General features: G+C 47.9%; 6 protein-coding genes across 6 annotated transcripts; 1 reads left to right on the plus strand and 5 right to left on the minus strand.

The window, feature by feature from the left end:
• Positions 1-178: 178 nt before the first annotated feature.
• UA08_00130 (hypothetical protein) lies at positions 179-3,684 on the minus strand (the record flags this gene model as incomplete). The annotated part of the gene is made up of 5 exons (XM_020259903.1): positions 179-1,146; positions 1,220-1,335; positions 1,625-1,883; positions 2,079-2,292; positions 2,359-3,684. 5 exons carry the CDS (start codon positions 3,682-3,684, stop codon positions 179-181), a joined length of 2,883 nt encoding a protein of 960 aa, XP_020124686.1.
• Positions 3,685-5,247: 1,563 nt separating this feature from the next.
• UA08_00131 (hypothetical protein) lies at positions 5,248-7,883 on the plus strand (the record flags this gene model as incomplete). Its single annotated transcript, XM_020259904.1, has 2 exons — positions 5,248-5,534; positions 5,597-7,883. The coding sequence occupies 2 exons, from the start codon at positions 5,248-5,250 to the stop codon at positions 7,881-7,883; spliced, it is 2,574 nt and encodes an 857-aa protein (XP_020124685.1).
• Positions 7,884-8,074: 191 nt separating this feature from the next.
• On the minus strand, positions 8,075-10,192 carry UA08_00132 (Restriction of telomere capping protein 5; the record flags this gene model as incomplete). The annotated part of the gene is made up of 3 exons (XM_020259905.1): positions 8,075-8,601; positions 8,995-10,059; positions 10,144-10,192. 3 exons carry the CDS (start codon positions 10,190-10,192, stop codon positions 8,075-8,077), a joined length of 1,641 nt encoding a protein of 546 aa, XP_020124688.1.
• Positions 10,193-10,703: 511 nt separating this feature from the next.
• UA08_00133 (Glycylpeptide N-tetradecanoyltransferase) lies at positions 10,704-12,438 on the minus strand (the record flags this gene model as incomplete). Its single annotated transcript, XM_020259906.1, has 3 exons — positions 10,704-10,901; positions 10,957-11,737; positions 11,801-12,438. The coding sequence occupies 3 exons, from the start codon at positions 12,436-12,438 to the stop codon at positions 10,704-10,706; spliced, it is 1,617 nt and encodes a 538-aa protein (XP_020124687.1).
• A 571-nt stretch (positions 12,439-13,009) lies between these two features.
• UA08_00134 (hypothetical protein) lies at positions 13,010-14,661 on the minus strand (the record flags this gene model as incomplete). Its single annotated transcript, XM_020259907.1, has 3 exons — positions 13,010-14,374; positions 14,436-14,537; positions 14,641-14,661. 3 exons carry the CDS (start codon positions 14,659-14,661, stop codon positions 13,010-13,012), a joined length of 1,488 nt encoding a protein of 495 aa, XP_020124690.1.
• A 492-nt stretch (positions 14,662-15,153) lies between these two features.
• UA08_00135 (hypothetical protein) lies at positions 15,154-17,384 on the minus strand (the record flags this gene model as incomplete). Its single annotated transcript, XM_020259908.1, has 3 exons — positions 15,154-15,330; positions 15,384-17,107; positions 17,177-17,384. The coding sequence occupies 3 exons, from the start codon at positions 17,382-17,384 to the stop codon at positions 15,154-15,156; spliced, it is 2,109 nt and encodes a 702-aa protein (XP_020124689.1).
• Positions 17,385-17,594: the final 210 nt, after the last annotated feature.

The following is a 17,594-nucleotide window of genomic DNA, read 5'->3' on the forward strand; positions in this document are numbered from 1 at the left end:
AGTTAGATTATTGTTATCATAGGTCATCAATCAATTCTACAGCGTTTGCATTTATTAATCATTTAGTTTTGAGCTACTCGTAAATTAACTATTGGTTCGGTAGTGTTCATCATAATCCAGCAATCCCTTTCACCAACCATAATGCCATGTCAGTAAGACGCGCACGAATGCGAAAGAGCTATTCTTCAAAGGAGCGTAGGATAGCAAGAGCTGCAACTGAATAAGCACCGACTTGATTATGCCCACCGTATCCAACCTTTTCCCATCTGACTCGTTTCACTCCTTTCCCGTTACTATTTGTCTTCGCGAAACTCGTGCTCCTTTCTGGCGATGGCCAGATTTCCTTCTCCCAAACCCTAGTCTCTGTTACACCATCTTCCGCAACACGTTCATAAACAATCTTTCCTACTTGGGACTGACTACCAACTTTCTTCTGCTTGTCGTCATCATTGTTCCAACCAGTCGTACCCCACTTCCAGTTCATGAAACCCTCTTTCCAGGGTATTTCAGCATCGTCTCGCGCGTGAATTATTGTGATATCTACACCCTTTTGGGCGTGTCTCGCATCAGATTCAGCGCTATCATCGTCTCCTCGAGGCTTCATGCTTGTAAGGCGTGCCAGACGGCTGTTGGTTTGCCAGGTATCGAGGATCTGTGACTTGACCCATTCCCGGGCCCGAGGATAGCCAGCCAAAGGTGAAAGCATTGGTGGTGTCAAGCCCTTGAAGCTATATGATTCGATGAGATCGGGAAGATTGCTGAAAGAAGCAACGAGAATGATCCCGGCAAAGGGCTCAGGGTCTTTCAAAGCTGGCTGGCCAACAATGGTCACTGAGTCGGGCGAATCTGGTGCTGCACCAAAGGCAAAACGCTCGGCAACTGCAGTTGTAACCGCAGTCCCAAGACTCAGGCCTGCAATTACGATTTGTGATGGTGGGATGTTGCATGGCTCAGAGGTGAGAAAGTTCAGTAGCGTTACGCCGTCAGTAATGAGGCCTTCTTCTGAGGGAGAGCCTGTGGAAATACCGTATCCCCGGTAATCAATGGCGAAGACATGTACCGGATTCTGTGGAGTTGATACCCCCAAAGCCATTCGATACATCTCCGGACGGATGACAGAACCGAGATGGGCGGCATTCCCATGGACTTTTGATGAAGTTAGAACTGCCAGACATTCGATAACTACCTATTCACAATGCAGATGCTTAACTAAACTCACAATTCGTAACAACCCGCGAATTAGGTTCTTCAGAAAGCAGCTTGTATGCTACTGTTTGTGTATAATCCTCTGCAGGCCCATAAGACCAATTATCATTCAGAAGCTCCTCATGCTCTCTGCACAGATGTAGTGGGAGGATATGCCATCCGTATAAAGTTTCATTGTCTGGCGTCTTCAGATAAAATGGCTGTACTTGAGTCTCTTTACGGCAGCTCATTAGCAAGGGGCATGTATGCATAGGAAACAGGAAGAAGTGAAGATTATTACTTAAGAAGCCAAAACTCTCAACATCATTTAAATCCTGCCAGACGGCTGGGTTTATTAAGTTTGCATACAGTGCCCTTAACTCACTGGTTAGCGAAAGGGCTACTTCTACCTCGAGGATAGGATAGTAGAGGAACGTACGCCCGCTGAACGGTTGGAAATGTCATTGCGCCTAGCCATGATATGTAAACTAGACTCGTAGCAGCTAGGGCCCAATAGGCTTTTTTGAATATTGGGAGCAGCTCAACCATGTTGGATGGAGATTGAGAATTGATGGCGGAGTTGTGAACGATTACATCAAGAGACGTGTAGGACTGAATGTATGCTGGTATTACTGTGACCGGGTATCTTGGGTATTTGCAGCATGAATACCAGGAAATCAAGGATGGCGGCGTACGAACTAGTATAAATTACAGTCACGTCGAAATACTTTACATCGCTGCGAGTATCTCGTTTTTGCTTTCACATTCATAAGCAAGGACGCCCTTGGACCTCGTCCACTACACCAGATCGTTTTATTCATTGCTATAGTCTAGACATATTCCCTATTCTCATCAATTGGGAACATCTGCTGCCACTTCTTTCCAGAACGCACATCTCGTTTTCAATTGCTCGAGTTTCGTGACAGTGAATCCATCAAGTGCTATGATCCATTCGTCTCCTGTGTTGATCTCAGGAACACCAGCTTCCGAAGAATTCGTCAGCTTATTCTTGTTTGGATCGCCTGTTTGGATGAACGAAGCATAGGCGCCCGCAAACCCCTCGTATATCGTTGGGTATTCGGTTTGCAGTGTACCGTACGAGTCCCACTGTTTATTCGGGGTATATGTCAGTACACAAACGGTGGCCCATTTTCGTGATGTATATATACTCACCCAAGAGGTATCACTGCCATGAGTGGCAGGACTGATTGTGTACTGCCCAAGATATCCCACCTTCGCGGACTGGGCCAGCCAGTACCCGGGACAAGCCAGGACAAGGTCTCGATAGATCAGCTCCGCGCGAATGTAAGTTGTGTTGTAGCTCTCTATACTCTCACTACTGCCACTCGATGGGTACACAGTTAAAAGGTGATCGAGGTCACTCTGGGATAGGTCAGGCAGAAAATCCCCCAGCCAAAGCTCAAATGCTGCATCTGATGAGTTGTATGGTGACAAGTCAGAGGTTTTGAGACCAGATGGGATGAAGTTCTCCCCTTCATACGTGTTGTACATTCCCCAATGGGCGGGTGCGTTTATGGCGCCCTTTTCCACCGCGTCGCTGAGCGTATTAGGCAGGAAGGTGCCATCTATGACGGGAGCCCAGGTGTACGAATTTGGTCCATACTCGTCACCGTATGTGACACCATATGCTGCGGTGATTAATGTGTCCAGATCTGCAGATTTCAAACACTCCAGAGTATTGCTAGTCCCAGAGCAGTTGGCCAAGCTTGCGAACTGATCATAGATAGCCTGCGCCTGGGGTGAGTTGTACTGGTATGTTTTGGGCCAGAATGGACTCAATGATAAAGCCCTTTGGAATAGAGGCGGGTCGGTTTTACCGCCATTCGCAATCGATTGAGCCACAGTACTTCCTCCGCCGGCACTCTGACCTATGATAGTGACCTGAGATGGATCGCCTCCGAAGAGATGGATGTATCTGTGAACCCACTGCAATGCATACTGCTGATCTAGCAAACCGGGATTCAAATCAGACAAAGGGTCATCGTAGATTTCCTGGCCCGGCAAGAATCCGAATGCGTTTACACGGTAATTGGGGCCTACAGCAATAAAATCACTCTCATCACTGGAGTTGAGCAAAGGATAGAATATCCCTGGCAATCCGGTTGAGGCACTACCCTCGACGAATGCCCCTCCATACATCTCAACGAATACTGGGCGTAGTTTCTGGCCTTCACTCCACGGTCTAGCATACACTCCCAGATACAGACAATCCTCCGAGCCATTTGCAGTTCGCTGCGGACACTCGGAAAAGCCGGCATTGGTGTCATATGTACCGTTTACTTGAAGAGGGGGCTGCGGAGCCCTAAACCGATTTTCGCCGACTGGAGGTGCAGCAAATGGTATCTTCCTCCAGTATGACAGATTGTATTCTGCGTCATAGTATCCCTGAAAGGAGCCATAGTCTAGAGTAGCTAGGAGAGTGTTGGCTGACACCGACGCCGCGCTAATGATGCTAAGCAGAGTTGCAAGCCGTGCCATTTTTCAATTTTAACGTGGGCTATAGATGAAGACAAGAAGTTGATTGTATATGGCTAGGGAAAGGCCCTGCCTAATTTTAAAAGATCTCCAAACCTTTGCCTAGGACTATAGCAGGGAACCTGCTTGCGTCTGTGTCTTCATTAATTCGGCAACTTTTATACCGAGTTAGGGCCAACTCTGCAGCCCAGACTTAACCCTGGCAAACACCAGGGCAGATCTGCAACCCCTCGTTCTATTCATTTATCCACCTATAGAAGGACCATGGAATTCAAGTGTTTGATAAAAATTTTTGGCAAGAGAGGGACCTCACAAATCTCATCAATAGGATTTAGAGCAGTCTGTAACCTGATTCTCTGAACTGACCTCAGACCACTGCATCGACACAATGTATTATGCTTACAACATATCATAACATCGTAAAGCGTAATATCCAGTATAGGGTACGCAGATCTTATATGAGGATCCGACTGTCCGATGGACGATGGATGATTCTCCCTGGCGCTAATGGATATTTTCAAGCTGGATCCAACATCCGTCAGGCTTTCAGGGAACCGCTCTACTCTCCTGAGGACTTGAATTTTCTTTGCTCTGGAAGCGCTAACATGAACATGAAGGCCCTGACCATCCAACGACATAGCCCTAGTTTCACTACGAACAGTGTCTACAAAATGCCGTGCGTTTGATTCTCAAGATTTGGACTCGTCTTTTTGCTGCCGTCATCTCCTTCAATACGGATATATCAATGTCTACACCTACTACTGTTCTCTCGCCAAAAATATGAGGGGTTAAGTATACCTAGGTAAATTCCGGTGCATTGCTTTTCGGCCTTAGTGTTTTGTCTTTTCACCTCGAATCCATTCGCGGCATGACCAGGAACTACTGCGCCGGATAGAATAAGGTTCCTTTTCTTCCCTTCCTTTTTCTTCCCATAAACAAAACATCAGTCAATGCTGATTGCTAGTTTTATGTTGACTACCCGTGATCCCTCATAGAGGATGGAGCGGCGTTCATGCAGACCTTGAAAAGGTCCGGAGTGGTCAGCCAAACCGAGTGGGAGGCGATTGCATTCGGAAACGCGAAGAGAATCTTGAGATTAAATTAAATGCCGTTTGTCTCGACTACTAATTGTGTAGAATGGTGTACACTTTCTTAAGGTAACCCACGGGTGACTTTTAGGGCTATAGAAACGTGAATCCACATCAACATCTCTTTTGATATACCTAAGCTTCGGCCTGCTCAAGCTGCGACGTAATCTTCTAGGTAGGCAGCAGGGCAGAAAAGATCGAGCGTCGCTAAGCAGTAAAGAATATCTCCTGATGGAGAGCAAATATGAATATTCCTAAGGCATCGCTCTTATCAATCGATAAGAAAAAGTAAGCCCGCACTCACCGCCTTGGCCAAACACGGCAGAATGATTTTCCGCGCGAAGCTTTCCGCGGACCCTTGAATGAATGCGCGACTCTCTGCATACTTGGGTTGCTAGCGCGACAATGTTCATCTCATCCAGATAGTACAACACCAGTTATATGGAAACATCAGCAAATACAAAAAGTTGAAAGCGCAATGGCACCGAAGCGCAAACTTCCTGCTCGCGAACGCCGAGAACCCGCAGCGAAGCGACGAGTCTCAGAAGCAGCTTCGCAAAGCTCGAGCAGAAGGAAAACATCAACACCTGCCACTGCAGCTCAGTCTTCAACACCGATACCTGAACCTGAACGTCAATCTACTCCAGAACCTATTGAAGAGCCATTGCCTACAAAGCTCAAGGAAGGGGACCCTCTCCCGACGAGGTCAAAGCCTCAATCGTCGCTCACATTGTCTGACAATGACTTTCAATCCATCGCTGAAAGGTATTCATTCCATCATCTCAGATAATTTAATGGTTGTATCTGACTGGTTGTTTGTTGAAAAGCGTCGTTTTAAGCATGTCCCTTGAACGGTCTAAGAAAAAGTGGCTTAGTGACGGCATTTTCGAAAGGTATTGGACAAAACCGAAGAAAACGAAGAGAGAACAACTCGAAGGGAAAAATCCACCCAAGGATTCGATGACCAAAGTCGGCCCGTGCAAAATTATTATTGAACCCCATCATTTCGATGGAATGATCTATACAGTGAAAGACCCCAATGCAAAACCAGCAGTGCAAATTCCCCCGCCACAACGCATTGTTCAATACGGCCCTCCGCCAACAACCGGATACCAATATCAGCATTACGCCCCTCCTCAGCAAATGCGACCGCCTCCATATCCTTATAATCAGCCTCCAAACCCTCAGAATGCCCCATCCCATCCGAGGCCACAGCAGCCACCACCGACCCAGCGCCAACAACCGACGTCGCAGGCGCAGGGACCTCCACCTCAGCCAGCGAAACCGAGTCCAGACCCTGTTATTCAAATGCTTGCAACTAGAGCAGCTTCAAATCCTGAACTGAAGGCCTTGATGAGGATTGTGGCATCAAGCAAGGCCTCTCAGGAACAATTGCGGATTTTCCAGGGCCATATTGATGAGCTCAATGCCATTATTCGACAGAGAGAAGAGCAGCAAAGGAGGCAACAACAACAGCAGCAGAACAATTATTATCAACAACCCCAACAAGTACCGCAATCTCAACAACCTCAGAATACACATGCGCCACCCCCGGCGCAGCAAGTGGCTCCAAAACCTCCGCAACAGAATTCACAGCAACCTCAAAAGTCTCCAGTACCGGCTCCTTCATCGGCAGCTACCCCTGCGCAGTCCTCGACATCAGACTTGGCTTCTACACCAGCACCGGCGAACAGCGCTGCAAAAGCACAGTCGCCAACACAGCCGTCACAAGCACCAATCCCAACCCCAGCCAACAACCCTGGAAATGCGCAACCACATACTGCCCCTAGTGCTGGTCAATCCGGTGTCCCTAATGCGAGTGACTCTACACCCAATACTACCCCTCAGATCAAGACGGAGCCCGGAACGCCTGCAACTCTAGCCCCTGCTCCCGCAGCACCTCCAGCACCTACACCATCCGCTGTTACACCAGCAAACACAGTTCCAAAGGCTCCGGCTCCCGTGCCTGTGCCGCCGAGTGCAGCCCTTGTTGCAACTGCTCCTTCATCAGGCCCCTCCTATGTACCTCAAGCTTCTCCTGTAACAAATCCCGTTCCCACAAATCCGTCTCCACAGCCACTTTCACCGTATCCTGCAGGACCATCACAATATCCACAATACCACCATCCTCCTTATCCGCATGTGCCACCTCCTATCAAGGCTCGTAGTGGACCCCAATATAGTTCATCGACTTATTACCAAACTGGGCCTGCTCCTCCTCCTCCTAAGCCACCCATCAAGGCAGTGGTGTTCGAGTTTACTTCTCCATTGACACCTTACGGAAGCAGCACCTCTGGTCATGCTGGTTCAGGCGATCGCTACCTATTCCCAGAATACTCTATCTTGGAATACCAAGCCGGCGGTACGGTGCTTCTTGCTTCGTTCCTGCTTGTGCGCAAAGTGGAACCTAATACGAAATTCCCACTTGAGCAGACACCAGACATCGCACCCAAGTCCAAGAGCAAATCCTCAAAGTCCAAAAAGAAAGACAAGGAAAAAGCCGCCGAAAAAGGCGGTCCATCGACACCTGCACCTGAAGTCGACAGTCAAGCAGTAGATGAAAAGAAAGAAAACAACGCCCCCGGCACCAGCACAGCCGATGAAAAGAAGCCTGCAGAAGAAGGTGATAACAAAACACCATTAGCAGACACGACAGCAGCCGCACAACCCAAAAAGGTAGACGCCGCAACAAATCTCAAAGAATACTACCAACCCTTGACAATGCGCTTCTATAGTAGCAAACCCGCAATTTTAGAGCCGCTATCTCGAATCGTCAAACCCGCAGCTGAAGTACGAAAATACATGGAAGAAGTGATGGAGCGTGCTGAACGTGCGCCCGCGGGCTTTCTTCCTTTCCGTCTGCCCAGAGAAAAGCCTCTTAAGGCTGGCGGTGGTGATGCTGATGATCATGACGCCGCCAATGAGGTTACCGTTATGGCCGAAGATGCCAAGTCAAAGACAAGCGATCGTCATCAAAGTACTGCTGCCGCTAGTGAAGTTGATGACATGGCGGTAGCTGATGATGGCAAGGCTGATTTGGAAGCGGAGGAGTTGGAGCTTTTATTAAAGGATTTCTATGAACCGCCTAATGGGCTTGTACCTATACGAGTTTGATGTTATCATTAGAATATTGTATGAATATAGATTATGAGGGGGAAAAAATCTCGTTTTATTTATCATTATTGTAATAAAAATATACCGTTACTCATGCTGCTATAAGGCCCGAGCCAGGGCGTCAGACTTACAATAACTGACTCTTCGCAAAGCAAGAGGTGAAAAGACAGTGAGAAAATTGAAAGAAAAAATCATACACTGCCTCCACTCCGCTGGCCCTGATCACCTATAATACCAGCCATTTCGAGCAAAGCACGCGCATTCTGATAATCACTGTCCGATGCATTTGCACCCAATTTAACATTAAGTCCCTTTCTACGCTCTGCTTCACGGGCATCGAACTGCCACGCTGCGCGCTGTTGCGAAATGGTATTAGTATTACCTCCCGTTGTTGCCGACGATACCGGCTCAATAATACCCCATATTTCAAGGTTGTAGATATCAATGTGTGTAATGGTTGGAAGGATAGGAGGGACAGCTGGTGTGAAAGTGCCGGAACTACCGGCCAGGTAGGATACGTGTAGTTGTGCTGTTTCTAGACCGGCGTCTATGATGAGACTGCCCGCGCCATTAGGGATTGGTGCGTGTTGTTTGTTATTGCTGTTGTTTCTATGGTGGCGGGAGGAAGAGGGTACGCCGGGGCCATAACTCGTTTTGTGGTGCGCAGATGCTGCGACCTCACAGCCGATAGCGATGCCGGTTGATGTGGAGAAGAATACTGTGGGGTTTGTAGTTGATTCGAGTTTTGAGGGAGAAGGATTACCTGGTAGTACGGAATGTTTGGGGTGGAGCTGGAATAGATAGGGGAGGCTTGATCGATTGTTTGTATTGGTAGAGGTTTCGTAAGATGTTGAAGATGGTTTCCATGGCCGAGGTATATATGCGCCCATTGTTATCAATTCGTTGTTGGAGGAGGAGCTGGACCCTCCAATCGGAGCACCTTGAACAATGAGGAGCGATGGGGCCTGCCATGTGAAGACATTGTGCTGGAATGATGTTAAAGATTCACCATGTGCCACGGTGGAAAAGACAGGGTGTAAGTGTATATCACTCCTATAAATATTCTGGTCCGAGGAGGCGGGTAAGAAAAAAGAAAGATGAGATATCATACTCGGAGTGAGTATTGCAGATTCAAAGCTCCCCGGAAGCAAAATCGCAGCCGGATGGCCGGGGGTTGGCGTTTCATCGTTCGACAACTGCGTAGGCGAAGTCTCGGGATTGGTTTCAGATCCAGTTCGTTTCCGAGACAGATCCAAATTTTTACTAAACAAAAGATGCTCAAATAGTGGCGTCAAGGGATCAAAGAGATGAGGTAAGCTGAGGGAAACCATCTTCGAAAATGATTTGTATCCAATACCGTCCCGGAGTTCTTCTTCACTGAAACTAGAGATGATGCTGTCGGCTTCGTGTCTGATGGAAGCCTGCTCTTCCGAGCTTAAATCATAAGTATATTTGGTGACAGTCTCAAATGGTCTCAACGGAGTAATCACGAGGAGTAACATAAGAAGACGACGAAATGTGTCCACGGATATGCGTGCCTCATAGACTGTACGATCAATTCGTTGGTCATGTTTAAAAACCTCAATAGCATCTAGTGATTCCAATGCTGCTAATGCTAGATCGTCATCATCAACTTCTTCATCATAGTCGTCGTTAGCGGGCTCATCGATGGAAAATCCCGGCGCATGCGACGAAGGCCCTTGTGATCCTTCTCCATTGTTATCAGAGGGTTCGGAGAGTTGATGTTCTTTTGTGTCTCGCACGGGCGGTCTTCCGACATCTGCAAGACTTCCAAAAAGCAGCTTGACACGATCTTTACGACCTCTTCTCAGGACTTTGCCATATCTCTCAGTGAGGAGCACAACAACCTTGACCATAGCCTCGAAAGTCAAAACGCTAGGCGCAAGGGTTTTCTGGAAAGGGAACGCGCCCAAGTATGACACCATTCTGAACACGACGGGACCCGCATCAAGGCGGCCATCATGACTGCCGCCCTTCTCATCGGTATAGATTCCATCAGGTATGCCGAGAAAGTCCGAAAGGATCTTCTCGTTCCAATACCGAAATCCCGCTTGGTCGAGTGCCCGCGAATAAAAGTTGTCTTTGAAATGAGTAAGTTCTAAGGGAGTGAAGCACTTTGTTGCAAAGCGTTCAGCTAGTAGAAAGCTGAGCTGTTCTGTGAATCGAAAAATAAGCCTTTTGAATTACGGAAAAGAATAAAAATGCGGGATACACAGCGACAGTGTCGCATGAGACATACCTAGAGACGGAGCACCCTCGAGTCCACCTGTAGACTGTGATGCGCCCATTTTGTTCGATTGTCTACTGCTAGAGTTGTACGTGTTCGAAAAAAATGCAGCCTAATGATGGCAGAGCGATAACTTATGACTGACTAGTTCAGCGTCAACGAACCGAGATCTGGATGAGGGGAATCATTATTCGTTATTTCTCTCTTATCATCTGCCTGGATCAGATTTGAATTCAATGCTTACAGTCGACATGGATGAGCGACAGGAAGCTAGAGGTTGGATTAAGGTTGACGGGTTGACGATCCAATCCAGATCGCTCCGCCTGCAAGTGCCGAGTGGGGCATTCCTCGGTTGCTTATGATGACACTTACTGAGAACAGGACAGCACAATGTAGAGTTGCATTTCTTACAAGTTAAGCCATGTCCTTCATTGTCTTTAGCTAAAACGAGGAATTTACAACAGCCCAGTCCAAGTGTAGACTACGAAATATTCTGGAAAGCACAAAATCCCCCCAATCGTGCCATTCGTGATGATAGACTATGTCCAAATTGCAGCAGAGGTCTGTCCAACTTAAAGAAGAACCACGCCCATTCCTCCTCTCTTTCGCTCGTCCGGAAGATTCTTGTGGTCGACTCCGCCGGGAACAGGAGCAGTGCGGTAATTGTACAGGTAGTAATGCAGCTGACCATCACCAGCACCAAATTTAAGTTGTTCAAGGAATAGAGGGTTATCCTGCAGGGTGAGCGCATTGAAGACATCAAAGTGAGCCTATACAAGTGTTAGGTTAGGCGTCGTCCATTGACAAAGTCTGGGATATGCTTACCTTCTTAGCTTCGATGAGAGCATCGTTGATCAATAACTGAAGCCGCTCCTTGAAGCCCGCCTCTCTGTCGTTGAAAGCAGTCTCCGACGCGTAATAGTACAGGTATGCAGCACGAACTTCCTTGTGCTTCGGGTTGCCGATGACTGATGATTCCAGGCTGTAGAAAGACACAAAGTCTGTAATCTTCTTCGTGTGTGATTCTTCTACTACATAGGACCAAACGACCTGCTCACCACGCGACTCTTGATGAAGCAGCCAGTGGTCTATTTCTTCCTTTGAGAATGCCGGATTAATATCAAAGCGTTTCAGGAACCGTTCGAGCAAGTTGTAGACTGCGCCCACATCCTTCTTTTGCATTTTGCGCAGACCAGGGGTGGCCGTGTGGCTTGGAAGGTGATTTCTGGTAATCTGGCGCGCTTTGGTGGAACCTGGGGGGAGAGGAGAAAACCCAACTTCGTACAGTTTCAACCAGTCTAGAGGACGATGGTAATAGCGGCATGAGGTCACAGGCTTGGGAAGAACAATGCCCACAGTGTAGATGGCTTGGTAAATTCCTCGCAAATAACAGCGACGGGTCACTTCCTTGATCAAGACAGGTGCAAGACGTTTGGAACGCAACTTCTTGTGCACGCAAAGGAAGTTAATTTCGACCACTTTGAGCTTCTGATCGCGAACTCGGATGTATGTTGGCACACCGCAAATAAAAGCGACCAACTTGCGAGACTTTGTTGCACGAACTCCCACATGCCATTCCTTTTTCCAGCCAGGAGATGTCAAAGCCCTGAAAAGAAAAGGTGAGAAATAGAAAATCCACTGAAATAATGGGATCATTTGTAAGGCTTACCAATTGAGGAATGCTCTGGAATAATTAAAGCGAAACATGGCGTTGTCATCTTCGACATAGTGATTGGACAACAATTCATACAGCTCTGTCACTTCACTGTCGTTTGAAATATCCAGTGTCACCCACTCAAACCCCTCTATCAGCTGTGGCGGCTCCTTCGAAACTTCCTCTGGGTTGATGATTTTGATGGGGCCTTCAGTGAGGTTTTCCTGGTCATCGAAACGCGGGACAGGTTGAGTTTGCCAAAATTTGTAAGAGGCCATGTCCTTCTGGTTCTTCTTCCCCAAGGACAGTCCAGTGAGGAGGTCAGCGACATTCATACTGGTGAGTGTTTCGATGGCCTTGTCTTGAGGCATGCCAGCCAGCTCGCCAGCCAAGGATGGGTTCATGCGAAGTAAGGAGTCAAGCATCTGAGGTGTGACTGTCTTGTCATCGTTAGAGGAACGTGCTAGTTTGCCAATTCTCTCTTTGACTCCTGAAACAAGAGGCGTTTTGTCTTTCTTGCCAGATGAGCCTTCAATGGTCTCTGAAGACTTCTCTGCACTGCTGTTATCAGTGATGTGGTTGTCTTGTCCATTTGTGCTGTCACTAGGCTCCTGTGCAGGAGCTTTGCCCTTGGATTCCTGTGGCTCTGCCATTGCTGTGTGTAGCGAAGGCAAAGAGGAGTAAAGGGAATGCTGAGGAGTGAAAGAGAAGCGTTAACTGTTTATCTTCAGCGTTGCTATTCACACCCCGCAAGACAGAAAGGGAAAGCGGTAAGTCTGGCATTATCACGCGTTGGTGGGGCACTTCAACATCTTGCACACCGCCTGACATTGTGCAGATGCCATTGGAGGAGAGAGAAGGATTAAAGGAATCATGCTGATCGTTAAAAATATTACTTTCTAAGTGCACATGTCCTAAAATTGATGAATAAGATTAGATGGTTTGTGATAGCTAATTGATGGTTTCTTCTATGCACCAGATGTGATCTTTTTGTACTAGAGTCTGTCAAATGTTCTATTATAGACAGTAGGTAGGTGTTGTACAACTAGCTATAGACTTGTATACATCCTAGACGCTCCATATTGGAGCTAGGTAGCTTCTTTCCAAGAAGGAAAAAGGGAGAAAATAGTCCCTCGACTATGCATAGCGGTTTTCTCATAATCATGATGACCCAAGGTTTGATTTGATTGCGAAGGTATACGTCTGTAAACGGGGAGATGTTCCTCACGCTGCAGGCTGTCCAGGCTTAGTCTCGACAACATCGAGGAAACCGCCCACAAGATGTAGACTGCCAGTCACCATGGCCTTGACAGGAACCTCACCGGAGACTTGTTTCGAAAGTTCACGCACGAAATCCACGGCTTCCTCAATTGTAGAAAAGACCGATATATGCGATTTCGGGTCAATCTCCTGCCAGGATTTGGCAAGTGAGTTTTGTACGCTAAGCTTCTCTACCTCCGAGGCATTGGTATTTATACTGATGAGATCAGGTCGGTATCCAGCACTCTTGTATGTGACATTAGTGCAGAATACAGCATGTGTAAAAGGCTGCACCGACCCAAGGGCTTCGGCTAGAGTCTGATATAGGGCTCGTGCCAGCGCTCCGCTGTCGCGAGTCTGCTGGTTGAAAATCAGGACGCGGGGTTGCTTACTCTCAGCATCACCAACCAGCTTTGAAGCAAACCATTCCCCGGCAACGCGTATGCTTTCGAGTGTATGACCACCGTCGATATACCAAGAGACCGTCCTTTCCTGACGTGTTTCACATCTGCCACCTAACCTGGTCTTCTCTAAGCCGGCTCGAAATTTTTCGGGCAGTGATGCGGTAAATATATCAGCAGGGATATCCTCCACCCCACGGCGTCGCAGAAACTCGCCCGCAACGCCAACTGCTATATTCGCATTCGTATATTGGAAATCACCGTCCAAACCCAGCTTCAATGAGCTGCTCCCTTTCTCCAATTCAGGCTGTCCCTGAGCAACAATCAGTTCCGTGCCCTTCTCCTCAGCCCTTTTGCGCAGAACCTCCAATGCGCCTTCAGGTTGTGGGCCCGTGAAAGTCTTCGCTCCTGCTTTGATAATACCGCCTTTATGCCATGCTATTTCCTCGATGGTAGACCCCAATAATGCGACGTGATCAATGCCAAGGCTGGTTATACCACAGACTGTCGGTTGCACGATGATGTTTGTCGAGTCATACTCGCCTCCAATACCACACTCAATCACGGCTGCATCGACGCCTTCACTGATATAGGCGTGGAATGCCATAAGAGTAAGGTACCGGAAGTAAACCGGTTTCACCTGAGGATCTTCCCCGGCCGCCTTGGCAGATTCTTCCAGACGATCCCATACCTCGAAGAAGTAGCGGGCAAATTGGTCCTCGGACAATGGCTCATTATTTATCTTTATCCTCTCACGAGCAAAACGTAAATGTGGCGAAGTATAAAGTCCGACTTTGTGAACGGCGGCTGAGGAGCTTTCCGCCACGGGAAGGTACTGCGAGAGAATCGACGAGACGAAGGCGGACGTCGAGCCCTTGCCTTTTGTGCCGGCGATATGAACTAGGTTGAGGCGATTGAGATCTGATGGCTATAAGAGCATTTCTATAAGCTAGGATCATTCATATTGTCATAGACTAGCAAGGGCAAACCTCGTATCCAACTTTCCTAAACCAGTCGATCATTTCCGGGATAGCATTTTGATTCATAGGTCTCCCAGACTGCCTGATGGCGTTGACAATCGAAAAATTTGACTGTAAAGAATTGAGTGCAGTAATAGCTTCCTGCGAGACATAAGACACATGTCCGTCAGTTAAAAGAGCGATTTGTAGACTGTCGCGCAGAATGCCATCTCACATCGTACGTGCGCCCCGCCATCGTGAAGGGCTTGAAGCGAATTGAATGCAAGTGGCGAGACAATGCAGGGCTTTGCAATCTCCAGAATCGGGGTCGCGTAAGCATTCGGAAAGGGGTGCAGCAAGAGAGAAGTTTAAAGTAAAGGTCTCATGCCTCACAAACAGACAATTTCATGCCGAAGAGCTTGTTGGGAATTCCGGACTTCGGCCAACGGCTCGCTCGCCGACGACTTTTCCGATAACGATACTAGATAGACCCAACGCCGACAAAGTTCACACGAAGGCTTATTTATATTTCCACAGTAGAGTAAAATAATGGTATTTATGATACGTAGCATAACAGAATGGTGGAATTGAATATGTAACTAAAAGCATAACCTGTGATCGAAGTAAAAGAACTCTTTAGAGGAGAATAGAAAGAAAACCTGCGTCGGCGACAAATTCATATGCTTTCGCGCAAGAGAAAGGTAGAAACAGAAAAAAAGACAATAAGGAGAGACAACAAAAAAAGGGTCTATTCAAGCCTCTTTTTGCCTTCTTCCATAAAGCCCAAGCGGGCATTGCTGTAACCGCGCTGGTGTCGTTTACTGAGTAAGAAACGCCCAATGACCTTGTCTGATCGAGCATGAGTCAGAGCATCTTGATAACCTTCTGAAGCAGCAGTTGGTGTATTGAGCTTGGGCCAGTTGACCTGCAAAATGTTAGTACCGCGGATGCGACATCGAACAAACAGCATGAACTTACGTAGAGCATTCCATGGCCAAATATGAAGTGTAAGCACCATGCACCAACGATGATCCAGAAAAGAGTGAAAATCCTTAATGGCCATACTGCAGCATCAGGCAGGCGGCGCGTGAAAATAGCAACCAGCACCATAAATACGCTCGCTGCCAACACGTATGGGATCGATTGTATGATGACGGGTCTGCGATCAATGAAGAGTAACAAGCTCCCCAACGCCGAGTCTTGCGGTAGATAAGCACCCAAAAACAAGTCAAACCCATCTTGCCGGGGACCATCCATGAAATTATTGCGAATATAACGGGTGACCGAATTCGAAAAATCTTGCAACATTCCGGCGCGAGTGCGTTCGCCTGTTCGCGTGAAGTCTGTCTTCAGAGCTCCAGTTCCGGAATACGCTCGTGAAACGACATCGGCATTGTCGGCCCATATATTACGGAATATATTTTCAAATTCAGCATCGTCGCTTGCTGACTCCCCTGGGCGCAGAACGCCAGCGTCCATTAATTGACGGCTGATTGTCCAACGACCTAACATACTCTGAACAACATTCGTACGGTCAAGACAGTCCATGCAATTTGTCCGTACAACACTTCCCTGTTGAGTGCGAATATCCAAAGGTCCGTGGGAATCACCGGGCTTTTCAACACCTCGGAAATATTGCCCGCGCATGAGCCCATCTGTAAGCTGATCTAGGAGCAGTTGTGCTCGGTGCCATTTAAGACCCTTGGTCTCATTGTGGAAGTCGAAATAAATATAGTGTATACGATCCAAGAGCTCCCTTCTTTCCTCGGATTCCACAATGCGTACTTTCTCATCGGTATGTGGTAGATCCTTCTCGGAAGCCTCTCCTGGAGATGACAGCAAAGTACGGACCATTTGTTCATAGGCCTTCTTGACCCGCTCTTCTCTGCCTTTTTGGTTCACCAAGTTGACCAAATAATTTTCCCCGTAAATCCTAATTTGCTGAGAGAAATGTTTTTGCGCGGCTTCAACAGCCGTCTCTACACCCCTGACCTGTAGCTTCGGGGTGTAACGAAGACTGTTCACCTCAGACCAAAAAACAGGTACACTGCCTCTGGTCTGGACAAACGAAAATACCTCCAAATCTCGGCCTGGCTCTTCAAGTTTTCCGTTCGGCAATGCTTGACCTCCAGCGAAACCAGTCAAGCCACCAGTGGAATCGTTCAGGATCACAATTTGCTCCGTCTCATTATAATTGGACACATTCCCATTATCATCAATACCACGAGAGAAGTAGCGAGTCCCGCCTCTAAACCTTGACCTCCGTGTAATCAAAGCGAAAGTAAACGAAGTATTCTTGACTCTGGCGGGGGTGATGCGTAGCATGCCAAAGATAACAGGCAAGATATATGGATCAACACCGGGCTGCTGGCTGTACCGTGAACCAGTTGTGTCAACAGTACCAACACGGAAGTCAATGAGATCCGACTGGATAAACCGATTCCAATAAAAGCGGTCGTCGGCTCGTTTCCACAGGGGGTAACTCGGGTCACTCTGCGATTGCCTTTGGAAGCTGTTGGTGAGGTCGAGAGAATAAGAAAAGTACATGGGTCCGGTTCGGATCAAGTCTTTCAATAATGAAAGATAGGTGTCTTCGTCCGTGTCGTGTAGTGGGCGCTCTCGAAGAGGTAGAAATTCCGTCGCGACAACTTTATACACCATGTGGCCCTGGAGACGACCCATGGGTTGCGCCTTGGTGATGACTATGATGTACTTGTCTTCAACTAATCAGCCTCACATACTGAAGAACTTGGGATGCCATCACGTCGTACCTAGCTTCAGCTTGATCATTCCCAGAATCCCGGCAATGCTCGACACTCGTTTCGTGCCGAGGAGAGTGCCATCATTGAGACGCAAATCGCCATTTGGTCGCTCCACCACCAATGTCGGGGCGTTGGGAGTAGAGGGTGAAGTGAATGCATAGTGCGATGGCGAGGAATGCAGATTAATGTCCTTGAAGGGGAGCACCGGTTGCGCCATGGTCAACTCGCCAGGGGGATAGTGATTATACAATAGAAAGATCGAGGTCGCAGCTTCAGCGCATAATGTAGTCGCGGGCAAATGGAATTGAATGATCGTAAACGAGCTGAGAATGAAGCGAGCGTCAACAGCTAATCAGCTGCATGCAATAAATAGTATGGGAGAGCAGCTGCCTGTTTGGCACCAACTTGTTTGCTGTGCCACAGCAGG

This window comes from Talaromyces atroroseus, assembly GCF_001907595.1.
Source record: "Talaromyces atroroseus strain IBT 11181 chromosome Unknown scaffold_0, whole genome shotgun sequence".
Classification (NCBI taxonomy): domain Eukaryota; kingdom Fungi; phylum Ascomycota; class Eurotiomycetes; order Eurotiales; family Trichocomaceae; genus Talaromyces; species Talaromyces atroroseus.